The 27,911-nt window shown below is 34.6% G+C and overlaps 1 protein-coding gene across 2 annotated transcripts in view; it reads left to right on the forward strand.

The window, feature by feature from the left end:
* LOC108675438 (hemicentin-1) overlaps positions 1 to 27,911 on the forward strand; it is a 65,452-nt gene that overhangs the window by 33,647 nt on the left and 3,894 nt on the right. Inside the window, exons 2-6 of one of the 2 annotated variants that reach the window (XM_018163456.2) lie at positions 9,746 to 11,532; positions 15,484 to 15,590; positions 18,251 to 18,265; positions 26,876 to 27,061; positions 27,337 to 27,529. In XM_018163456.2, coding sequence (XP_018018945.1) covers positions 10,464 to 11,532; positions 15,484 to 15,590; positions 18,251 to 18,265; positions 26,876 to 27,061; positions 27,337 to 27,529 — 1,570 coding nt within the window. In that variant the 5' untranslated portion in view covers positions 9,746 to 10,463. The remainder of the gene's footprint in view (positions 1 to 9,745; positions 11,533 to 15,483; positions 15,591 to 18,250; positions 18,266 to 26,875; positions 27,062 to 27,336; positions 27,530 to 27,911) is intronic. The other variant, XM_018163457.2, reaches the window with a different exon arrangement.

The raw sequence follows: 27,911 nt of genomic DNA on the forward strand, positions 1-27,911 counted from the left end.
GTATTTATTATGTTAAACATAATTACAGTATCACCACACTATTCACAGATGACAGCTGATAATAGCATGTGAGAAATTTCTCAATAAATAATGTGAGAAATTTTTCGATTTTTTGAGTACATTTGCAGTCGGGGCTTTCTTTCAAATGTATAACTATCGTATAAATTGTTATTAGACAGCTACATAGCTAGATATTTATTTACTTTTATTTTACAAACTTATATTCTGGTACTAATTTGCTTTTAAATTACTCCCGGAAAAACTTTTTTCCTACATGACGTTCCATCTGTCAACTCTAAAGTTGAAACAGAACTAAAATAAGAGCACGGATCGGATACTCATAACCTTTATAACCTACATGAGAGGAAATAGTCCCTTATGGTGATAATAAAGAAGAGTATAAATAAAAGTAGCATATATAATAATATTTTGTCAATATAAATATTAAATTGCATATTTGTGTCTAACTGGTACTATTAAAGTACACAGTCGTTAATAAATTTAATTAGGATTCAATCATACCTCCTTTATGGCTCTTTGTGTGTTCTGAACAAATGATGAGCTCTATTTTTGACTTAAATATTTGTATGTCTATTGTATTTCCACAATGTTCTGAAACTTAATACCAATGAATTAAAATTTACTGATTATTTAAGTGCTGCATTTGATGTATAATTCTTTCTTTGAGCGCAGTATCTTAATGTACTTTGATGCATGTTTCTTGCTTCGCATTTCGTATCTTGGTACATTTGTTTATATATATAGTGACGCATCTTCATATGTGCGATTCCTGAGGCACTGAAATAATTATTATTTGCACATTTTTCATTTTAATATATTGTTTGAATTGATTCAAATATATTTGTTTATTTGATAATTTTTGTCCGCCGCAGAATGATGAATATGAAGGAGACAGTTTCTTATTTCACGAAATGCCCATATTAAAGGTCAGTTTTCATGACGTTTGTTCTTCTAATAGAAACTCTTCAAGAAAGCGTTCTTTTGCTTCCTACTTTTCCCTCTACGCCTCTGTTTTTTTATGGCTAAGAGTATTTTTTGCTGCACTTGTAATATGTCGCTTTCTTCGCTTGCTGTGGAATGCGGGTTTTTCTCGCCACTTATACTTGTGGCCGCAAAACATACAATGCAGCTTTTTTTCTGGCCACTTACACTTGTGGCCGCAAAATGAACAATGCTGCCTTTTTCTGGCCTCTTATACGCGTGGCCGCAAAACGGAAAATGCTGCCTTTTTCTGGCCCCTTATACGCGTGGCCGCAAAACATCCTTAATTTGTGTAGACGTCAAGTTTGCTTAGCTGTAATTAAAGTCGCAGGCTGCCTCTCGTGGCAAGCTCACATCTCCCATCCGCCTGCACTTTAATGCTTGTTTTAGTGGACTAGGATGAGCAGACGAGTCTTTTTTCTTACCGTGTTCTTATTTTTTGTTTCATTTTACAGCTTGGGAGATGTTGTTTTACGTACTCTTCACTTACTTTTTTTTAGCAAAGCATTGTTATTCAGACCCTCAGAGGCCTTTCCTCAGGCACTCTGGAATGTTTTACTCACTAATATTGAGTTGTGATAACGTTACGATGCTTCTTTTTTATTTAAAGGCTAAGAAATTATCATTTGACTGCTCTGGAGTCAAATATGGACTTCTTATGATATGCCCGTTTCATGACCATATGCATCAGAATAGGTGAAAATCTACGGAAAATTATCCTAGCATTTAGTTACCTAATTTAAACCACAAAAAAAATTTATGACAAATGCTGAAGATATTTTATACTGTATGATATTATTACTGATCCATTCCCATTCATCAGACATTCACGACACTTTCAGCTTGTTGAAAATAAGTGAGTAATAACATTCAGAGGATCCATACGATCATCTAGATAGTATTTTTTCATATATATATTTTTTCCTTCATTCCATAAGACTTATTCGCTTGGTGTTTAAAATTTTTTTTTCAAAAAAAATGTCTTCCTTTGACAACATCTGACATGAGAAGACTTGTGCACAGCTTTTTGAACGCTTCCTGCTATCTTGAGGATTCAATTTGTCGAAGAAACTTTGTCAAGTGGACACTAGAAACGAAAAATGCACTTATATCCGAGACTCAAATCAATATTTGACGAAAGGAACACATGAAATTCATTTCCTGAGGTGAGATTGTGTCATTTTGTCAAGATTGGCCTGACCTTAGATACCTTAGTTCTGAGATTGCATCCGCGGGGATTTTTTTCCAAACCCGCGGATTTTTCTCTCTTAAATATTTCTTTACAAAATATTTTTTGTTTTTATTCTTTCCAACGCTCAACAAAAAATGCAAGATTCATTTCGGCGCATTTCATGGACGGAAAATAATGGGTTTTCTTGCAGCGGGATAAACATAATCATAAAAATATGTCTTTTTAGCGCATTTTCTCATTTATGGAAAAAATGCCTATTGTGCTCTTCATGTCCGTCCGTCCGTCCGTCTGTCCGTCCGTCCGTCCGTCTGTCCGTCCGTCCGTCTATCCGTCCGTCTGTCTGTGACTTCACGTTTTCGTCGACGAGAAAATGCGTTCTCTGTCGCTCACTTCAGTGAGTACTGAGTTATATTTTTTCAGTTTATTGCAGAGTCATTATACCCATTAGCGTTTTACGTAATGGGATATCCCTTTTCTAATGAACTAGGGACACATGTCAAAGAAATTCACATTGTAATACCTCCTATTTCATACATCCTATGCATTCGACAACCCTACATCCACCTCTGGCTAATCCCGCACATGATTTTACAATTATGAAAGCTTTTGGATTAAACGGTTTTATTACAACCGTTCGTTTGACGTTTATTCATGTCAACATGAAGTTCAGATTTCCCCATGGTTTTGTTAAGTCATTAATTTAAATGACCACTTATATGTTCCTATATTCATATCTCTACTTGAAGCTTGTAGAGAGATAGGAATATAGTAGTTCCTTGAGGCTTAGCTTACTAACGATGCATGTCTTAAATCATTCATGTATAATTAAAAGAAAATAGATTTAAGATTATTGCAACCCAAGACCTATCATTTTCGAACAGATTTTAGCAAAATTTCCTAATTTGCTACCAGTCACACCAAGTTGCCCTGGATACGTCAGCATTTATTCACCTTGATTATTTCCACTTCTTTATATCTAAATTAAGGTTCAAACTTTCCTTAAGTAACATATTCTCATTCGCCTCAAACAAATTTTGTACAAATCATATCAGACCCAACACCTAGTTTCAATTTCCGCTTGCAGGACACACAATTTCCAGCTTGAAATTTCGCCTCGGTATTAATCATTAATACTCAACATGGAGTAAAGATTGAGATAATGTAACATAACCTTGCCATCTTCGAAAATCATTCATAAAAGTGAAGGAAATAATGCACAGCTACTGTAAGCAATCTAAGTACGTTCAAATAAATATTATTTAGAAGTAGATAACCAATATAATTTGGACCTATGGAGGATATTGGACTACAGTGGCGAGGGTGGACGACAGTGGCGAGGGTGGACGGCAGTGGCGAGGGTGGACGACAGTGGCGAGGGTGGACGGCAGTGGCGAGGGTGGACAACAGTGGCGAGGGTGGACAACAGTGGCGAGGGTGGACGACAGTGGCGAGGGTGGACGACAGTGGCGAGGGTGGACGACAGTGGCGGGGGTGGACGGCAGTGGCGATGTGATGGACGGCATGAAGCTCTTAGCGCCTGAGTCGGTCGGGCGGACATTGAAGAATGACGGTTAAATTCGCCGCATTGACGACGAGCGCGCTAATATTAATAAAAGTTGAGGGGGCAGCGTAGCGCCGGCCGTTTGGGACTGCTTCAGTTCTCGTATATATCTCGTCTTTCATTGCGATATAATTGAATCAAATTGGAATAGTGAAGGATTGTATTCTTACAGTATTCTTTAGCTTGCGTAAGTAGCTTTGCAATTGAGGACTGTAGACTAATCAGTTAATTAATGCTAATTCGAATGTCTCAGTCAATTCGTTAGCATTCAGGTGACAGGATAATTTATGTATCTCAATAAACGATAATTTAATTTAACATCTGACCCGAAAAATTAGGAGGAACAGATAATTGAGCAACATTTTGGCGACGATAGATTCATGTGCAGCAGTTGTATTGAACTACGAAATGGTTAGCATGCTGTTGGATGATTTATCATTCATATGATGAATAATATTAAATAAAATATTCGTATGATATACAAATTTTATTTCTAAATTTAAAGTCAAACGCGCAATCACCCCACACATTTCAAAAATATCATACCCGTTCACGAAGTGGAGACATAATTTCATAATGTTGAACTTCCCTCAGCCATATTATTTTCGAATTATGGAAACTCGTTGTGTGGTCATGGATATTTTGAAGTGACTCACAAAAGTGAAAAACTTTCTCGCAATCAACTAGAGCACAGAGCGGACGTAGCACTCATACGCCTTTCTGCTGGGCCAAAAATGGTCAGGATGACTCACACAAGGGCGTAAAGTGCATCGCTATTTGGACAAAGCCTCAGTCATTTCTCTGAGTGTAAGGCAACTGGACGCAAGCAAGCAGCAGCAACTGGATCCATAACGTGCAAAGTAACATGATATAAAAGAATGAACTTGAGCCCTAACGCGCAACGCAACATGATACGCTTATCGTTACACTAAAGATGGACTTACTCGGGGTGCGAGAAATATAGACTTGCTGCGTCAAATAGACCGTTGCTCCCTTGTTTTCTTTTGGGTGAATTTTTTCACGGCTTAAGAAATTCTTACACGTATGAATACTGAACTCAGTTACAAAACTCAAATGTTCACTATATTATAATGTAATATATAATATAATATAATATAATATAATATAACATAATATAATATAATATACTTTTTCGCATCATTATTAAATTCAATTTTACGTAATTGAACGATTTACTAATTGCGATAATAATTTAATGATCAGCACCCAACTATTGTCCCAATGCATTTGTGAAAGCAGAATCATTGATATAGTGTGTGTCTCTAGCAACATGATGGAAACCTAATGATAGGGACGAAAGGTAGTATAAAAAAAATATTAATATTGCACCAATAAACAAATTTTTATATTTGTATTGGACTATCAAGGCCGGTTGCAAGCCAGCCCTCTGTTCAGAAGGCGCGCCAAGGTTTAATGTGGCCTGAGGTCGAGTTCTCAAACAGTTAAACTTTCGAGAAAAATTTCTTGTCGGTGCTAGAAATTTTGTTCATAAGTTGCGGCCGAGGCTGCGTGCTTTGAAGCATGGCTTTAAAGTTTCGTCACGTTCATGAGGGAAAGGCTAATTTTTATTAATAAATTCTATTTTATATAATAATTTGTAACTTATCGTGGCGAAACTTAATGAAACTTTTCAGTTTACCGAGTCTAAGACAAAGCAATTTGTATTTTTTCAAGGAACAAGAGAATAAACATGAAAGTAAACACGTTAAAGTGGAGCCTATAGTCGGTAATTACCTGTTGATGTTCTCAGATTAGTTATGTTTATCATTTCAATATGCAACGGTAAAGCATCATGGATTTTCAAAGAAATCAAAGTATTATACCAGAATAATTATTCTACTTCACACTATCGCGAAATCTTCACTGTCGATTTTTGAAGGAGATAGAGAATTTATTTAAAAAAATTACATTTGATTCAAATTTCATGCAATTTCCGTTTTGAAGAGTCACCTAAAAGATTAAATAAAGTGCGACGTAGTAAAACCTCCATAAAATTATTGAATACTTCCCGACATTTGTACTAGTGCATAGCATGGATATTCTATTTATATTTTCATCGTCATAATCTGTAAAATAACTCGAGTCGAGTTTGAACCTTGCTTGCTGCTTCAAAGTTATTCATTAGAACATTTTCAATGGTCCGTTTAAATGGACCTTGATATGACTATATTCCTGCAATACAATATTCATCTTTAGAAATGTGTATATATTTAATTAAATTACACCAACTTTTGGAAGGAGGTGAGGTGTATCCGGTTTTCCCGGGCAAGTAAAAACGTTTTAATTACTAATTTATTCGGTATCTCATTTACTTGTAATGTTAGTTCCTCGTTCAAGCCCCGCATGCCTCACAAAGGAGGCTTCTGCTTATCCGAGCAACAGCAGCTTTTATTGCGACCATCATCTTTTTAAAACAATTTGCCTCGCGTGCGGATCCCATTTCTATATGTTGGTGAGCTTTCAATTTTTGTCGTAATGTCCGGAGTCTGTGGTGCGTCCCACTTGCCACCAGAGGGCGTGTAGCGTTTCGTATTGTAGTTCAGCCCACAGACCAGATTCCACAAGGACGCATTTTGTTTTAACTTGCTTGGGACAAACAAGTTTTGTCGTTATTGGTCTGCTTCGCAAGACCCAAATTCGCTTGAGTAGGAACAGTTCGGCTTCGCAAGAGCCAAAGTCGAATATTGGCCACGAGTTGGAACTCTCGAAAGCTTCCCCTGTAACGGGAAGCAAAAATAGCGCACAACTTCGAGGCGAGATGCGAGGCCAGTACAAGCGGTTCCATGCCAATGACCTGATTTTATTAGGCTGAAAATTGCATGCACTTTAATGCAAAGCTTTCAGTGCTTTACGACAGTGCACAGCAAGCCGATCGAGGTGATACAGACTCCCAGATCAGCAACAGATTCTTCTGCGTATTTTCACCCGCTGTATGAATCGTGGCCAGAAAATGTGAAGAGATTTTGACCCTAGACATTCGAAGAGCGTCCGGGAATCTGAAAATCAAGCTTTTTCTCATCTCTGGGGCATGGAAATTGGTTTCTAACTGGGAATTTATCAAACATTTTACAAAATTTATATAATTAACGAAACTCCCTGGCAAATCATCAATACAAAAATGAAACATATAAAGTGTTATGAATATTTAACCCGTTAATTATTTTTTGGGCCACAAAAATACGTTCCGACTCGCTTGACCACAATGATTCGTTGCATCTAGAAAGTCCGTCATCACCCCACGGACTTCTTTTTATATTTTATTGTCATAACTTTATTTTTTTTGTTCGTTTCGTTTTTTTTCATCAGCATCGTGGCGAGAAGTTTTTTTTTATTTTTTTATTGTCATTACTTTATTTTTCTGTGGGTTCCTTCCGTTTTTTTTTTCATCAGGATCGTGGCGACGAAGTTTTGCGTGGTACGCGGCCCTCACAAACCGCTTAATTTCCTGACGATCATTTCATTAAAGGGGCGGTGAAGGCGCCGTGCGTCGCTCCCTCATTTTTGCCGTCGCGGTGAAGGCGCCGTACTCTCCTCACTCAGAAAAATATACGTGTCATATCATCCAAGTACCGATACACTTTCTTACCCCCAGTAAAAGCAGAGCGCGTATGTAAAAATAATACACTTTTATCGGGCTTAAATGGTGAATCAAATTGGATGACTCGCATAGTGGCAAAAATATATCGTTATTTGTTCCCACTTATTTCTTTGAGTGTTACCGCGTTCAAGCACAGACGCGCGGAAATTTTCATCGATGAAAAATACACGATTTTTCTGGTACACAAATTTCAATGCACAGATGATGATTTGTAATGGTAAAAATATTGTGTTTGGTATTCAGAGAATAACTATGATAAAATGGCACAATTACTAACTTTTTTGTTTCGAATTTACTACTATAATTTGGGTGAATTTTTAGGTTAACGAATGCTTTAGTATAATTTCTCTAAAACACATTACATTACAATTAACATCTGTGAATTTTTGGGGAGTTTTAAGAACTTTCATTCTGTGGTAACAGAATGTAGAATAAGGTAACAAATAAGTATTCGAAGAATACAGCGTTGTACGGTATATACAATATTCTTTTCATTGCAAACATTTTCTTTCATTTCGTGAACTTCAGTTTGAAAATTTCTCAGTAGGTTAAATTTTTCGCTATATATGACGATATTTCATTATATATAGTGAAAAAATTAAAATATTTTGATGTTTCACAGGCACATTAGCAAATCATTGCCGACTTTGTGAACAATCAAGTAAAAAAATTTATTTGAATAGCATCACACATTCAGTATGCTAATCATGAATTAATTTCGATGATTTATATGAGATTATAATGTAAAAACAATCTTTTACTATAACGATGGATACGCAGGAGATGACGCACAATGTTTCCTGCCTTAAAAAAATAACTTCATTTTATATCTAACCAATTCAACACAACACATAATCTCGAAGCCACTTTGAAATTGGATGTTATGCGAAAAACAAGTTTGAATATGCAATAAGATTATTACTACTTTTTATTATTAACATATAATGAAAGTTAGGATATACCTAACACTCATGAGTACACTAGTACGAAGAAGAAAAATAATATACCATTATTAAATAGAAACCTAATGTTAATAATATAATAATAATGCTAATAATGGCTGGAAGGAACGCTCATCAGTTATGATACTGCGTACCGCCGGGCATGCGATATTGCGCTAATCTGCACTGAGAGAAAACACGCAATGAAGGGAAATGCGTAAAAAGGGAAAATGAGCGAAGAAGGAAATTGCGTAAAAAAGGAAAATGAGCGAAAAGGAAAATTACGCAAAAATGGGAAATGGGCAAAGAAGGAAATATAGCTACGAAGAAAATTGAGCAAAGAGAGCGAAGAGTGAATTTAAAAAGATGGGAAAATGCGTAAAGAGAGAAATTGAGCAAAGAGGGAAATTAAGCAAAGGGGGATATTGAGAAAAGAGGGAAAAAGATCAACAAGCGAAAGTTATCATCAAATGAAAATAAGAACTGAAGAAAAATTATAAAGTAGTGAAAAAGAAGAGGAGCAACAAAAGAATGAGAGCAACACAGGAAAAGGATATATGAGGGAAAACGTGTATAATTCTGCTGGCCAGGTAGGTCTGAGTGAACAAGTCAATGGGATTTTAAAAGATGAATCTCAACGTACAGATTATTAGAAATTTTTGCAAACCCAAAGCGACACCAGGAAATTTTGTGTGCAAAATATGCACATTTCATTGAATTTTTTTTGAGAAATCAGTTTTCAAAAGCCTTTAAAAATTTTGAACTGCAACGCATTGACCAGGAAATACACGCAATAGTGTTTTGCCAAAACAACGCAGAATATTAATCTTAAACTTTAACTTAAAATAGCTTCAAAAACCATTAATTTAAAAAATTACAACTGGGAGAAGAAGCTCTTCTCGCACACCACTTTGTCGAGCTTCCTTGTCTCGTTTCCTTATAAGCATCACGAGAAACATCGCTTAAGAATATTCATCCCGAAATAAAATTATTCATCATTGCCTCCAAACACACGATACGAATTTTTAGACCTGGGCAGTGGGCTTATTCTCGCGAACGTGCGAATTCATAATATCATTTTGTTTCTTCTAATATACTATATAGGATGTCTATGAGTAATTTATTGAGTATAGTGCACAATCGTTTTTGTAAGAAAACTGTTGAATAATGAGCTATTAAGCTATTATTATTATTATTATTATTATTATTATTATTATTATTATTATTATTATTATTTAGTTTAATAATGAGCTAAATTGACCCGAGTAGAATCAACATGCGGCTAGTGAAGAAAATATCAGTGTTCCGGTGTACTCAGTCTTCCGATTTTAAATAATAAACCAATATTCATTTAGCACGATAGCAAATCCTTCTTCAATATGGTTTCTACATTGATTTACGAATAATACTTTATTTGTCTTTTTCTGCAGGTTCACCTGAAGAATTTCACTCTGTGAAGCACATCAATAAGAGAAATGGCCTCATAAGCACCCCGTAGTGTGGCCCAAGACGGTCTATCTCTTCAATCAACTTCCTATATGAAGGTTTTACGAGTCACAATTACGTAAATCCTGAAAAGCTGCCATCGAACAACGCTTCTTCGTCATTTTGTCGCAAAAAATGCATTAGTGAACGTTGTACAAATAAAGAACAAGTGATATAAACCAGTTCGAAAGTATTACGTGAGGCATAGTAGATGATTTGGATGAGCTCGTTGAGTGATAACAGAATTAGCTCGAACCATTTCACTTAGGGACACAGACTAATGTATAGTGATCACAAACTAAACATAGAGCTGAAGAGTATGAAAAAAATAATGTTAAGCTATCGCTGACCTTCAATTCATGCTTATATAATTATATAGATATAATTATAGCAAGGTTGACGCTTAACTACGAGATTCTAATATTTAGATTATTCTGCAAACAATAATGCTGTAGAAATAAATTTCGTAAATGTCATGATATTAATTCTATACATGTGCCAGAAATGAAAATAATAAACTAATGTTTTTCAAAATCCTCTGATAAAGAGACACTTGCAGTAAGATTTTAATTGAAACACCGAAATTGAATCTTTCACTTTTGGACTTGCTAAAACGGCCCCAAACTCGGAAACAGAGATCGCCAGCCAAAGCATCCGCATATAATGCCTTGTTTCGAGCAATCCTCTTTCGGTAACGGCTCGGAAAAACCTGAAGCCAATGCACAATGTAGCTTTTTATCAAGCTTAACTGAGCGGTCTATTGAAAAAGTCAACTTGTCCTCAAAACAAGGCGAAACAGTTGAGCGACATTGCCGCTCTGGCGAGCCGTACCTCAGTGATCCCAATGAGCCGGATAAATCCGCAATCAGCAATAAAGTAGGCACTGCATCGAGCGACCGAAGTCAAAGCACAGACTGCACTGGACTTCTTGCAGAGACCATTGGACCAGAGGACGAACATTGCAGTAGATTTCAGTTTCAATCTACCGGGTCCACGAACAAGCATTGCAGCGAAGGGCACCCAAACGAGAATATGCCTACGGACAAACGTTGTTCTAAACTTCGGTCAAAATCGTTTGCACACTTGGACAAACTCTCTACCGGGCAAAATTCACAGCAAATGCAGAAAATTCATCCGCATTTAGTACCCATAATGTTAAAATCAGAGGAAATAAAGGATGGAAATCATTTAGGACTTCAATCAGAGATATCAGTTGTAATGAATATGGAAAGCAATAAACTACCGGTCTTATCAGCTGGACTCTACCATAGGGTACGAAGTGATGAAAGTTTTGTGCAAATAATGGCGGAAGAAGACCAGTTTTGTCCCATGTTTCAATCAGAAATTAGTCGCCTTGGAAACGAAACTCGGCGAGGTAAACCACTAAAGGCAGGCAGAGTGGCATTAAAAACCTCAGCGAAAAACGATAATGCTTCTAATTTAACTCTTGAGAGCCCAATAAAATACATTGATATTGATACCCCTTCTTTCCATTATCGATCAAACGTATCAATCGGACCTCAGTCTTCCAACAGCGCTGATCACAATTCACAGCCACCAGCGCCACCGCGCCGCAGCCGCGAAAATGAACACGCATCAATACCTGAGAGCAGCCATTGCGAGTCAAAAGATTTCCTCACAGGGAAAAATCCTTCCAATATCAGAAAAATTGGCGATTTCAGTTCCTACTTCACAAGAATGTTGCTACTCTCCTTTATATTCTTCGGTGCTGGTAAGTGTTGGTCGAATGTTCATGCTCACCGTCATATTTTTCTCCCTCATGTTCTTTGTTTGTTGTAAATATTCAGCCTTACAAGCCATGCTTTCATGCACGTTTTATGCAATTATTATGGCACTCCAGCCACATGTAATTAAAATTTCGCTCCATTCGTCATCGATGTTTCGCAAAAGTTATCTAACAATTGAAAATATAGTTTGTCGATATATTATTATTCAAATTTATCTTCTTTGCATGAAATAAAAATTTGGCTGGCCGGATAAAATAATTTTTTTTTTTTGAAACCTTGAAAATTAAGATTTTCCATTAAATCTTTTTATACAATTTGAGTGGAAAACCCGACCCAAACACGGATTTTACTGACAGTTAACAGTCCCTTAGCTACGAATAACATTAACAAATGTTAATAAACAAAATAGTTAAAAATGGTAACAAAAGATTAATTTTTGGATCATTGACTGTTAACCGTTGGACTACTTTCGTTACCAGGACTCCAGAAGCGATTAACATAGATGACATTCAATAAATTTGTAGACAATGGGTAAGGATCCCTCAACTCATGAAAGTTTTACAATGTTTGTCTAAGTTTGATTTGATGTTTAAGGCTATAAAAATATAAACAGAAAATCCCTTATAAAACCGAGCTAAATTTAATCCATTCTTGTCGCTTGATGTGCTTTACGGCCACGATGTTCCTGAAAACAAAAAGTCATTCAGTAGATTGAGTTTCTTAGTTACGTAATAAGGTTGAAGCACCACTTATTCAGAGTCATTTACGCAAAACAACCGCTCCTATTTAGGCAGGTTTAGGCAGTTTTTTAGTTTTAGGCAGTCGCGTCACGTGAGCTTCTTTGGAAATTCAGACTCAAAATTCGCTTCTAAAAAAACAAAAAACAACAACAAACGTGCCTGGAAATCCTTCTTTTGGAGCCCTTCTGGATATTGGCCACAAAAGACCGCGAATTTAAAAACAATAACAAATTTTCTCAAGGATTTCATACATGTTGCCGACCCCTCGACAATTAATTAGACTTAGACAATTTGTTTGCTTAGAAAATTTGTTTACTTAGAAAAATTTTTACCTTGAAAATTTGTTTACTTAGAAAATTTGTTTACTTAGAAAATTTGTTTGCTTAGAAAATTTGTTTACTTAGAAAAATTTTTTACCTAGAAAATTTGTTTACTTAGAAAAGTTTTTTACCTATAAAATTTGTTTACTTATAAAATTTGTTTACCTAGAAAATTTGTTTACTTAGAAAATTTTTTGTACATAGAAAATTTGTTTTTCTAGAAAATTTGTTTACATAGGAAATTTGCTTACCTAGAAAATTTGTTTACTTAGAAAATTTGTTTACCTAGAAAATTTGTTTACTTAGAAAAGTTTGTTTACCTAGAAAATTTGTTTACTTAGAAAATTTGTTTACTTAGTTCATTATTTTAGAGATTGTTCTGCAAGTGTGCAATGGCACCTATCATGGAAGCCTGTTCCCAGAAATCAACATGGCTCCTAATTTAACGAGCCAAATATCGAGTAGGTTCATAATTAATTTAGCTCATCGCTGACATATAACTCACCTAATTTCAGACAAAAATTGTCTAAAAATGGTTTCGAAATCTCATTAAACTTAAACACTGCACTCAAAAAGTACAATATCGTTCTGGACAATTGTAGCGAAAAAAAATATAATAAAAAAGATACGGTCAAACAACAACATAAACAATAGCAGTATCAACAGAGCAACAACTGCATCAACAGAACAAAGGCTGCATCAACTGAAAAACAGCTGCATCAATAGAGCAACAACAGCATAAACAGAACAACAGCTGCATCAAAAAAACAACAGCAGCATTAACAGAGAAGCAGCGGGATCAGCAAAAGAGCAGCAAAACAAGAGCTGCAAACCAAGAGCAGCAAAACAAGAGCAGCAAAAGAAGAGCAGCAAAACAAGAGCTGCAAACCAAGAGCAGCAAAACACAAGCAGCAAAACAAGAGCAGCAAAACAAAAGCAGCAAAACAAGAGCAGCAAAACAAGAGCATCAGAACAGGAGCAGCAAAACAAGAGCAGCAGTACGGGCATCGCCACGCGACGCTAAAAACTCCACCAAAAGGCCTCATAAATTGGCCATAGGAAAAATGGCTGCGGGACGCACGAGCGCCGCGCTGAGAGCCTCGCGCTGTACCGCATAAAGAGGCTATTGCTGCTGCTACGGGTGTGGGTGAGGGGGAGAGTTTTCCCCCTTTGTTGGGTGTAGGTATTGCTTCCTCTAGTATTGGGGGTCAATATTGCTTCCCTCAGTGCTGGGGGAGCTGGTATTTAGCACTTCATCTTGCTTTCCCCCAGTTTTGAGTATTGATTTCCCCAAGTGCTGGGTAATGGTGCAGTTTCCTCCAATGTATAATTTGGATAATTTCCGCTGTCTGTAATTATTGTAAGTGATTTTAATTTTCACTGGTTTCCTTAACTTCTGTATTTGTGATAGAACTTTCATCTCAGTTTTGGGCTCATGCCATCTGAAGAACTTCATATCTTCGTTCGAACTTTAATGTCAGTGTTCGAACTTCATTATCTGCGACCACGAAACACTAGTGTTTTGAACCATCGCTTCCACTGAAGTTTGATTTGAACTTCGTTATCAGTTGTTGAAAGGTCTTGATTTCCGTAGAGATAAATAGTTTTCTACTACCAAAGGGAGCGACATTCCCTATATTGACCTTGCTTACCTTGCTACGAACTAACGACTTCTGAAATTTTCTATTCGTCTTTCGTTAATACAAAAAATACATCGACGCAGATCCATGTCGATCAAGATCCACAAAATGCCAATATATGTAGGTCGTCTAACACAATGTGCATATATTTGCAGGTTATCGTAAACAATAATATATATACAAAAATGTAAAAAGGCCTTCAATTATAATGAGATAGTTTGTAGGTATTATTCATTTCATTAGTAATAAGTGAATAAATTATAATAGAGTAATAAATTCCAGGTTACATGAACATACTCCGATAGCAGATGGATAACTAATCTATATCTCGTTTGACGTCACGGCTGGCGGATTTCATTTAAAACGAGAAATAAATTCATGTGATGGAACGTTATACACAAGTTTTATATAAATTAAATTTATGAACTTTAATAAATATAAATTTTCATAATAAATAAATATTAATCTAATCAATTATCAAAAGTAATTTTCAATTATTGATTATACTCGTATTTCAATAATTGATTACATTGATTGACTGTACTCGTTAATCGAAAACGGCGATGAATGTGAACTTTTATTATTTAATTTATATTTTAAACAGATGTAATTCTTAAGTTTAATGAAGCTGACTTCGCATTTATGAATAGTGAATTTACTTAGCGCTTGTGAATAATGAATTTACTTAGCGTTTGTGAATAATGAATTTACTTGGCGTTTATGAACAATAAATTTACTTGGCGTTTATGAATAATGAATTTACTTGACGTTTACGAGTAAAGAATTTAATTGCGTTTATGAATAATGAATTTACTTGGCGTTTATGAATAATGAATTTTCAAGGCATTTTATTCGGCTTTAATTTCATTGTTAACTTACAATTTAAGTAAACTAATGACGTAAGATTCAATATAACGCTCACAAGTACTTAAATTTGCTCTGCCTCAAGTCCTGTGACTAGAACTAGAATTCCTGGAGGCCTTGGAGAAAAACTTGGAGCCTTGAATTTTCGGTTAACTTTTCGTTCAAGTAAACTAATGATATAAGATAAAATATACGGCATACATGTAATTAAATTTTCCCTGCCTCCAGTATTGTGCCTAGAACCAGTATTCCTGGAGGCCTTGGAGAAAAACTTGGAGCCTTGAATTCTCGGTTAACTTTTCGTTCAAGTAAACTAATAATATAAGATGAAATATACGGCATACATGTAATTAAATTTGCCCTGCCTCCAGTCTTGTGCCTAGAGCCAGAGTTCCTTGAGCCCCTGGAGAACGTGACGGTTACTGAAGGCAGAGAAGCGACGTTCACTTGCGTTGTGGACCATTTGGGCGGCTTCAAGGTAAATATATTATTAGAAAGACAAGTTTTAATTAACGTTTATTGATAGTATTTGTTTATTATTTAACTGTTATTCATAATGTTTTCATTTATTCGACAGTTATTCATAGTATTTTCTCTTTATTCGACAGTTATTCGAAGCAACATAACGTAGCATTTTCTCTTTCTTCGACAGTTACTCATAGTATTTTGTCGTTAGTCGACAGTTATTTATAGTATTTTATATTTATTCCAAAGTTATATGGAGTATTTCTATTTTATTTGACCATTATTCATGGTTTTCTCTCGAAGGAAACTCTCACCGCAAGCGAGAACGACAGTTGCCTACGTCTATGAAGACAAAATTGTTATTAGATTAATCAATTCATAGGACATCTCACGGAATTTGTATTGTGGTAATAAATAAATATTGTTATAGATTATTTCGTTACATGTCTAAAATATTTGCTCTGTAGTTCATATTACTTTATTAGACGCCAATTAAGTCTGTAGTTGGCATGAATTGTGTTGTGCAGGTTCTAAAATATCAGAGTTGGTTCAGATAACATAGGATCATTACACGATAAGATTACTACCAACTCGGATAATATAAGATTTCAATCTACAGTATTAGAATATACTCGGAAGATATAACATACTTACTCAGTCATATCTAATTTCATTCAGATAAACTAAGATAACAACTCTTTAAAAATTTTTGAATGAAAGTTTTACGGTCAGTTGATAGTCTTTTACTGTAGTTAGATCTTTTGTGAGCACACGAGTGTTGCACACACGTAAGATAATTCATGTAACTATACCTGTGCACATACCGTCCACAAAATTTATAACAGTGCAGGTTCTGCACCTCTAGCAGAGTAACTCAATTAATTGTATTTGTGCACATACCTTAAAAATATTATAGTTATACAGGTTCTTTACTTCTAGCAGGGTAACTCAATAAATTTTATTTGTGCACATACCGTACAAATACTATAGCAGTACGGGTTTTGTACTCCCAGCAGGGTAACTCAAGTAAATATATGAGCGCACATAACGTTTAAAAACTTATAGCAGTACCTATCTGTTTTGGAATACCAGCAGAGTAACTCAAGTAATTATATGTATGCACATACCGTAGTTGTCAAGTAGTTGTATGTATGTGTGCACATACCGTAGGGAAAAGAAACGCAATATGAATACTGTAGTACTTGCAGTGTAACTCAAGTAGTTGTATGATTGCACATGCAATAATAAGTATAGTCATACGAGTGTAAAATGACCATCAAATGACCAAGCACTTACACCAAAACACAGGAAATGTTGGTGATGACATCAAATGTTAGAAATTGCCTCATCTGGGAGATTTTAAGCAGACGAATTACAAATTTATTTTTCCTGGAACCAGGGACAGCGATGAACATCCCTTCTTATTAGGTCCGATGCTCATATGATGCTCCTTTTTTACTATAATTCATGTGTCATGCATATTATATTAACAACTATTTAATGTTTCAACATATTCAGCAATATTATATACTTTATGAAACCATTTCGGAACTAAAAAAATTTATCAACTAATGTTTAGATAAGGTCCGATTACACGGCTGAATGTTTTCCACTTTTGGGATATTAAAAACTACGGAACTGTATGCCACTAATTTCCATAAAGCATACTTTGGATGCAAAATCATTATTTCATGAGACCAACGGAACTGGATGTCAATACTTCCCGTATAAAATTAAATTATGAGAATGCAGTTACTCGAGATTTCAACGACAACAATTGGTTTGCAGGTTAATAAATGTTGGTGAAGAACAGTAAGTACAGTATTGTCAAATTTAAGTCCTATTTCTGTAGCCTTCTTCCTAATCAAAACGTTACGAAAAAAAATTCTAAGAAAATTCACAGTATTTTTATTGAAAATGTTGCGAAAACCGGCTCAATCATTAGTTTAAAAAATTGAGTTTTTTAACTTATGAGGAAGCTTAAGTACGCTACATTTTACTGAACATATGTTGAATTTCCATTGCCCATTACGTTGCTCATAATTTCTTACCTATTTTGTAATTTTAACAATAAGATTAAATTTATTTTCCTTGAAAATTTTACAATTTTATTTGCGTTTATTATTAAAAAAAATTCTAATATCCAGCGGCGATTTTCGATTTAGGATATCCAACGCTGAAAGATTCTGTTGTTAAAGTTGACTTCATCGCTGACATTTCCAACTACCGCACTTAATTGCACCCAAGCATTTGGTAATAATTTTATAAATGTTGAACATTATTGTTCATTTATTTATGGATGAACAACTCCATTTTCATTTTTCAATAAAGATCTTCTCTTTGTCGTCATTTATTTATCCAAAACAAAAGTTTTTAAGCTTTAGAGCACGGATGGACCGTAGTATACGTGCCATATACAGCAGGTTCAAATTCGTAATTCCCGTTCAAATGTTATTATTTTCAACACAAAAATGTTATCCTTTAAGCCTACTGAAAGCTCATTGTCATTCGTATTCATTTAAATAAATAATTCGCGTAAAAATTTTATTATGTTCAACACGAAATTATTGTTCGTTAAGCCTATAAAAAGTTCATTGTTTTCACTCATAAATAGTCATTTAATTGATTATCATTAAAGTCCTATTCCCGCTAACTGCACGTTCCTCTCTCCAGGACAATTGGGTTTGGGTGAGTTCTGTGATTGGTCGACGAGAGGTGTGACGTCATGATCAACAGCTCATCACAACACATACACAAACACACATACAAGCATTTTGTATTTCTAATCCTGCGGCTGCTGCCCTCGTCATTTCGTGTTATAATCTAAATCGTATCAATTTGTTGATTTAATTGGCCTTGATCTTCAATTTCCATTGCCTTGCTAAACCTTTGAGCTTGTCTATTACTATTAAACCGCAACAAAATATTTATATATATCTGCACATTGCTAAATCCGCATACCCTCTAAGCGTGTCAGCAATAAATTGCATGCTTCCCTTATAAAGTTTATTTTGAATCATATATTAATCTTTTGCTTTTAAATCTTCCCTACTCAGCTTATTCAATTTGTTCATAATTTCATGTTAACGATGTTGTAGTTGTTTTGAGAGAAAGTTCTCAAAAACATTCACTTATATTTTAATAAAAACCTAAATAAATATTTCAGAAAATGCATGATTATAAGTTTCTCTGAAAATTAAATATGAATGTCAATTCATCATAAATACATGTAATGGATTCAGGACCTAAATTTTACACTCTGTCGTGATAAAAAAAAAGTTCAAATAGTTAAATTTATGGTGGATTTTAAAGAACATTTTGACACAGTGCACCATTTAAGAATTGGGGAGTGTTTCAGTTCACCAATAATGATAGGAAACGGGAGGCCGTTGAAGCTTAGTTTTAAATTTTGGGTATCAGCCGTTGAATTAGCGAAAGAAAAACCTGGGCCAACTAAAAATCTATTTTCCTATTTGGGACAACATAAGCCGTGAGAACTTTTTATCTATAAGTGCCTCTTGAAAGTTTGTTGAGTGTTGAAATATTCTAGCTATTTACACCAAGAGGGTTGACTACTACTGATCCACTAGTAGTAGCTTACCACTACTATAAATGATCTAATAAAAAAGTTGCATTTAGAAGGTGCTTGTGCACGGGGTCACAATTATGAAATAACAACCACTGCACTTTTTAAATGTTTTCAGCTATCAATTATTTTGCTTCTTTCCCTAAAGTATTATTTAGCATTTACCTGGCCATTAAGTAAATAATGTCAGCTATTAAATGAACGTTTTAGCGGCCGTCACTAGTGATCCCGTTCACACTTACCTTTAGGGTTCAATTAGAAGTTTTTATGGGAATTAGGATTTAATTAGAATACATGTTTTGTAGCGTCAGCTACAAGATACTGGATATTAGAATTTGATGACAGCATGTCGACACGTCAATGCCTCAGCCTTTTTAGAATACTTTGTAGGAAGGAAACAATTTGAAAAACAGTGATATGTTGTAACATATTGATTCCAGATAGTCTATACCGTATCATTGGTAAATTGTATATGAAAATTTATTGAATGTCTCGCATTTGGAAGAAAATTGCTACCAACACATGCGTTGTCAGTTAGGCTTCAAATGCTGCCGCCCTCTTGCCTACCAAACCAGATGATATATAGCGCAAATTATACAAATATTTAATATCTTACACTTATTAACACCAATTTGCACGTATGTGTCCATAAAGTGTCTGACCGAAAATTCATCTGATTTACGTTAAACAATCAAAATGCACTACCAAGCGACGATAGACATTGCTTCTAGCATCACTATGAATTCTCGATTAACTAAAGTGAAGTTATTTAATTTCAGTAAATGATTTGTGTTCGGAATTTCCTCACGTCAAAATTGAATTCTATGGAAAATAATTTTTAGAACATTAATAAAATTGCATGGAGAATCAAATGAATATAGTTAACCTATACAATATACATCATGGTTATTCTAATGCAACCTATACCAGTTAGTCGAATTGACAAGTTAAGCATAAATTATCTATAAACTCTGGCCAGAAATTTAGTCTATTTAACAGCAACTAATATAACATTATAAATGAATTAACGACGGGAGTCTTGTTAATTAAAATTCCCAATTTCTGTAGTAGTGTATCAAAAGTGTAGCATAAACTTCTTCAATAAAATAGAATATTTCTAACATTTCAATCACAATATTGGAATAAAAGTGTAAAAGCTCATACAAGCATTTTTCAAACATTTCGTTTCCGCTACAACAGTTGAAAACACAATATTAGAAAAATATTAATTGTATTTAATGATTTATCAATTAAATAGTAAACAGTTATCGCTCATAGAGAATCATTGATCACATTATTAACGATACTGAGTCTGCTTGAACGGCACATTAGCAGGTCGTTACAAGACTATCAATAATATGCGGGCTCAAAGGTGAAATAAAATTTTAGCCTTTATCGTTAGCTTATATATAAATTTTTTCAGATTTTTTAATCCGTCCAATGGCGATGGCGGCAGCAGAACCGGCAGTGATGCAGGGGTTTATATAGCACAATATACACATTTGGAACAAAATATATGTTTATACAAGCCAGTTGAATTCTTGGTAAATGTATTTTAAAAACGATAATTCCAATTATTTCAGCACTTGTAAATTTTTGCGGCACTTGTTAATAAATACAATATTTCAAACAGGCAATTCAAGAAAAAGATTCGAGCATGAACTGAATTGAACATTATATCAAACAAGTTAACTGTTAATTTTCGAGCATATTTTCCATCCGTACACTTTAACAATATGTTTCCATTCAAAGTCTATAAATTTTCTCTTATAATTTTATATACAGTAAAGTCTCAAAAAATAAATGCACGATGAACGCTAAGGCTACAAATCTCAACAATTAATCATATATTCGAATTAAAATAATAACAACGAAAATTTAAACGTTTCAACATCTGTTTTAGTTCAGCAACCACCGTACTGCTCGAATTTCCGTTGTTCTGCTCCAGCTCTTTCTGAGTTCTAATCAAAATTCTAAATTTCCCAATCACGAATTTTTTACTATTTCTAATATATAAACCTCATTGAGTACACTTCTTATTCATTTGCACTCCCATTACAATAGAAAATTTTCCGAATTCCTTATCACTTGATGTCCCAAATCAAATTTTTCGCATCCCTATCAAAGCAGCATGTCCTGTATTTGTGTTTCATTATCAGTTTCAATACTCATTGTTGTTGAAACTATGAACGAAGCCTTACACATGGTAACCGTTAGCAATTATTTCAAATACGGGGAATTAAAAACAATTAAAAAACAACAATATATGATTCATGAACGGGACTGTTTTCTTTTGCTACAAATACATCTTTCGTGACGCAGTATTTCAAAATTGCAAACGCTCATAATTTTTTGACGTTGGCATACTTAATAATTAAGTGGCATACTTTATTCATATTCCAATCATGGTCTTTGATTGTTTCCTTTCTGTGAATTGAACAATACATATACAGTACCAAGAAAGCACAAGTAATGATCTTTTCTAAGTAGTGCACATTTTGATACAATTATCTAATGGGATATGTGCGCTTATACCTATTTTCACATGAATACAATTTTTTTTCCTTTTGATGAATTTTTTTTCTAGAACTGTATTAAGAGAAAATATCCTCGGTACATGAATCGTTGTATGCATTTATTGAACATTTAATTTCCTAAGTCTTCAATCATTTAATAGACAATTTTCTTAAATAATAATCAATACTTACTTTTCTCAAATAGGCATTACCTACTTTTCCTAAATAATAATTATTAACATTTCTTTAATATTTTATTTTATATTTAGTCTTATTTTATTGAATAACCATTGCCATTCTTAAATAACCTTTACAGCATTACTTACGTTCCTCGTTTCCACCTTATCATGAATGGATTAAATGGAAGTAGGAAAGCCAGGCCTATCCTATGAGTTGGCGGTTTGAACTGTACATGGGACTCAGGATTTGGACAGTCAAGAGTCTGTCAAATCCTTTATCGTTTAGGCTTCAGCGTGTCCGTTGCATACCGTGATTTAAAAAGAAATGTGTGAGAATAATATTTTCTTATTCTTAGTTATTTACATCGAAAGTAAGCAATGTATAGGAATGTTATTTACTGGTCAGGGCTCAAGTCTGTCAGGCTTAAATCTTATACCCGGTGATTAATCTTGCGACGAATAATTATTTAGTTACTTTAGACTTGAAAATAAAGAGATTTATGTGAATTTACCAGTGCATACAATACATGCATTCTATCCGTTAGAATTCATTGAAATGGGTCGTCCTAATGCTACCACAAGTATATGTCATTAGAGTAGAAGGTCTGGTATCAGTATAATTTAGTGAACAAGCAAACGCATATGTCACTACGGCTGCACAATACAGAATCCTCGTCAAAGACGAGGATAGTTGAGATCTGATTTCGGAATCTTGAGCCTGGTGCTGTCACTGTGAATATTGTGAGTGGGATTCTGGACGATGCCGCTTTTCAAAAAACGTTTGAAAACAAAACACACCAAGAAGCTCTCAATTTTATAGGGAAAACATCCGACATTTTATCGGTTGGCAAATAATTTCCGCCTGTTTAGTCGTCTAAGCTACAGATAATAGGATACTCAATGTAATTAAAATGTCATACCAATTATATTTTATATCAACTATATCTACATCAAATTATATCTATATATTTTATTAAACTACAGTATAGTTTTTTGAGCAGTGGAAGTATGTTCAAAAAGCTCATTTTCGAAGTCGACCAAGTTGTTTTGTTTATAGCTAACTAGCGGGTTGATTTTTGGTTTCTTTACATCGTTGTTTTAAAGTAGACGAAATCTACATGTAGGTTCGTATACCTTCATATTTTTTGGTCATAAAGGGGCATCGGGACGCCGTTTCTTTGAGAAATCACGGAAAAAAATAAAAAATTTTCCTCCAGTCAAAAGAAACTTTGCTTGGGAATTATTTGTGTATGTATATCGCATCATTTTCAAGCTAAATGCACACAAACTTTTTACATATAAACGATCGGCATCATTTGGTTGTTTCAAACAAACGTTACTCAAGAATTTTGCTTTCTGAAAAGCATCTAAAGATAAATAATGAAAATATGCTTATAGAAAATGAAAGGATGATACGGATTGAGATCATGCCGACAATATTACATTATGAAAAGTTCGAAAATAAAAATATCTCCGTGATATTGCTGGATTATGTTGCACTCCTATGAATTCTCAAGTATGTACTGTTTAATCGTTTGCATTATTTCATAAATTTTATTTTGTAGATAACTAATTGGATTTCCAGTGCTAGCTCACCTTACCCTGCCCCCAATTAAAAACTAACGAGCATCTTTGCTAGCCGCATGCGTAGCATGAGCCATATTAAATATTGTGTTCATGTAAAATCATGTCTTTGTCTGCACTCAAATCTTTCTCCTTCGTTTCTTTAGTCATCCAATTTAAAGGATTAAAATGCTTTAACTATTCTAATTTACGCAAATCGTTCCAGTCAAATTTAACATCATCTACTATGATCATTCTCAAGAAATAAAATGATTTTGAAATATTATAACCTATCAATAACATTAACTTACGTTGCACGCCCGGTTTCTAGCATTAATCATATCCTTCGATTCCTTTGAAACAATTTTTCCATCTCAAGATTCAATTTACTTTAACAATTCACAAAGAAATCAAGCAATAAAATTATCAAATTATAAATCAATATTTAAAAATTGTTCGTAATTGAGGCGAATAATAAAAGACCACATTAAATACATTCTGAAATTTTTACAAGGCCTTGATAATTTGAGAACTCAGACATTTCTCTATTATTGTAAATTAAATAATCCAACTACGTGGTGCTCTGTAAATTTTTTTATTCCGAAAAAGTTTTTGATTTTGGTTTTGATGAAAGCTTTCACAGTTTGTACCGTTTCACAGTTTGTACCTCGTTTTAGCCTTGCTGTTTAACTCGCAATCATTTCTTCTTAGGCTTAAATTCCGTTCTAAACCTAGAATGATGCATTTGTTGTCCATTGAAACCTTACTTATTATTTTCGCATAAAGAACTTTCATTTTGGTTTTGTCACATGTGTAAAAATTATTAAAGGTGTGTTAAATTTAATGCACTGTACTCTCCACAGACGAGTGTTCTTCATGTCTCGCTTTACACATTATATTTATACTCATCCAGACACGAGAACCTGTGTACATATCCATATATCTATATGACAGATGTATATACAATATGTGTGTGTGTGTGTGTGTTATCTTGTACATAATTACATTTTACAACCTTGTAAATATTTTTAATGTACATATTTTTCAATATTTTTTGTGTGCAACTCTGCGCATCTTTTTCAGGTATACCTTTGTACATATATTGATGTGTGAATAATATTGAATTTTTCTTCAGCAATATCAATAGCCTCAACGTCGTCGGCGGCCATTGCCACTTTTATTTTCGATAAGCATTGGCTTGTATGCATTCATGGCAGTAAATAATAACAAATAATTTACGTAAAATAATCAATGCCTCGAATTTTACATTTTTCGCCTTAGTCACTGGTTCGTCAGGACGTGCGCTATATTGGAGCAAGCATTTAATTTATTTGTTCTCTTTAAATTTGAAAAGTTCATAAGTCAAAAGTTTCAGTTTTTTCTGTTCGAAGAGCTCTTTCTGACAATGAATATCAAAGTTCGACTCGCCGTACTGTGCAGTCCTACTAGGTATCTGGCGTCGAGTCAACGTTAATTAAACGTTTTTCAACGTTAACCGATAATAATATACGTTGTTCAAGCGTTCTTTGCCAAGCGATGAGGTTTCTGCGGTGGCTGTTGAGGCTGAACGCCGGTTAAGATATATTTAATTAATCAATTGATTGTATAAGAGTACCTCAAGTCAGCGACTTTAATTGTAGGTATTTCAAGGAAAATTGTAGCCAAATATTTGCCTGTTTATTACCAGTCGCTGGAAATTTCTATGAGTTATTCACTTTCGTTCGTAGTTTCAGAATATTCCATCCAATTCCGATGATATTCATAACCCGTGAAAAATACAATGCTAATTAAGAGCGCTGTTGGTTAGGAAATGTTTAGTGCTGGCTAAGAATTAAAGAAAAAAATCTGCTAAATTTTCTTAATTCTTTACGTACAGAATTTTAAACGGGCCCTCGCATACTTTTACCGTTGAACTTAACATTTTGTGTAAATGATATAACATAATCGTCAACACAAACAAGTTGCCGCATTCATCAAAAGCACATTCAAAGCTTCTTCGACCGCATTCAAGAAACGGCACAAAATAAAAGTATTTACTTACTATAATGGGCTATCACTATTTAAAATTTGTCATGGTAATCTGAATAAAAAATAAAGCACTGCAACGCAACGGTGCAACCGACTGGGAATAAACCACAATTGAACTGATACCTGTGTATGAGCATCAGGACAATATATGTGTATAATATTAAATGAATTGTACTGTGTACATTTGTAAATACTTGATCTTATTTTCAAGCTCTTATTGAATATTAGGAAATTATATGTGTATTATGTATATTATACGTGGTGTACAGTATACATTAGTATATACCTGATCTTCTGATCAAACTCTTAAAGCATCAGGTTAGTATATGTGTATACTAGGATATTATGTGTACAGTGTACATAGTTGATCTTCTGATCAAACTCGTATATCTTAAGCACAATATATGTGTACGCTAGGAAATAAGGTGTACAGTGTACATACTTGATCTTCTGATCAAACTATTCTATTAGAAAGTGGCATGGAGCCAGTGATTGTAAATATTTATGAGACTTTCTCCAATTCAATTTACTATTTACAGATGCAATCGAATACTCGAAATTAATTTCAGAAATTTCAAATTTTCTATTATGAAAATTCTTCATACATATCACCTTCAAATGTTTTCTAACATAACGCCTACTGGGACTTTCCATCCTTTGGAATTTTAGAATATAATCTCACTAAAGGTAACTTGCTTGAGTATTCATTGTTTTTGTAAGAGTAACTCACATAAAATTCAGCAAAACAATACACCAGCAGAATAAAACTCATCCGTAAGCCTCAATTTCATCGTGGGTCAAGTAAGTGGAGTTATCTATCTGCCAAGATTATACATAATTCTTCTATGCTTAAAAATACAGGTATTGGAGTTATTCATTTTCATTTTAATGAGAAACAAAACAGCAATATGCCAATTAGCTGACCGGATTATATCATAATTATATTGGCATATTATACTATCGACTTCTTTTAGGCAAAATCCATTTATTTGCAAGTGGTTTTTGACTGTTCTTTCGCCTGAATTTAGTGTGTAGGCATTTAAAATTCAACGGACTATCCGCCAATACAAGATGAGTGTATGAGAATTTTAATACCTGTAAGCGATTTTTAAAACAGCTGCATAATACCATGAAACTCGGTAAAATCCCATATAAGCATCTGTCAAAGCACACTTATAGATAAGGTTCATTGTATTTTCAATGCGAATATTTTAAATCGTTTGATTGAATATATAATTTGCAGAATGTTCTAACTTCAGCCACTATTGCCAGGAGATGCGGCATGACAGGAAGACGTTCAATGTGTAACCTCTTTCTACAGGTTCAAGCCCTATCCTCATGAGTAAAAAATGGTCTGAACGGTCATACCACCATTGCAATGGTCGATTCCACCATTGCATGGACTATAATACTTGATATTCTCCAGGTGGCATGGATCAAGGCGGACACTAAGGCTATTCTGGCCATCCACAACCGAGTGATCACCCACAACAACCGAATGTCCGTCATCCACTCCGACCACAACACATGGGAGCTCACCATCAAGTCGGTCCGGCGCAACGACTCCGGAGAATACATGTGTCAGATCAACACAGATCCCATGAAAAACCAGGTAATCTTTTGTCTTTTTTACGACAAGAAACACGACATTAAATGAAACACGACATTTAAAAGAAACACGACATTAAAAGACCAGGTATCATTTTGTGTTTTTTTATATTGGACAAAAAAAACACACGGTCGAAAATAAAGTATCATTCTGCATGTGTTTCTTGCTAGGGACAAGCATCCCGACACTTAACGCATCTATATAAATTTTATAATAAAAATAGTTTTCACGAAACATACATAAAAGGTCAGGTTCTCATTTAGATGGTCCATCCGCAGGTAGGGTACCTGAACGTGGTGATACCACCCGACATCGTGAGTGAAGAAACGTCGGGGGACATCATGGTGCCTGAGGGCAGTCCCGTGAAACTCACCTGCAGTGCCCACGGCTACCCAGAACCCACCATCAAGTGGAGGAGGGAGGACGGGGCACCCATTATCCTGAGGAGCCAGGGAGGACCCAAAAATGAGTGTGAGATGTGAATGAGTGTAAAATGTGAATGAATGTGAGATGTGAATGAATATGTGATTTTAACGAATTTGAATAAATGTGCCTTAGCACTGGAAAGGAACGGCGGTTTCTCATGCTCTACCGACCTGGCAATCCAATAACCGCGGAATATGAGGGAATTGGTCTAAAAGGTCAATCATCCGTAGTTATTTTGCATTAAAAATGCCGATGGTTTACAGTAAAATTTAGGAATAGCTCTGCATTAAAAGTAATGTTTTAGTTCTTGGTATGATGCGAAGTGCAGCGTTTTTTTAGCTTCAAACATTCATTTTCAAAAATTATTTGCTGTTATGGCTACTTTAGGAAACATACGATCAAATTTTCGACAATTCATTCAGTGCAT

This window comes from Hyalella azteca, unplaced genomic scaffold (genome assembly GCF_000764305.2).
Source record: "Hyalella azteca isolate HAZT.00-mixed unplaced genomic scaffold, Hazt_2.0.2 contig3154, whole genome shotgun sequence".
Taxonomy (NCBI): domain Eukaryota; kingdom Metazoa; phylum Arthropoda; class Malacostraca; order Amphipoda; family Hyalellidae; genus Hyalella; species Hyalella azteca.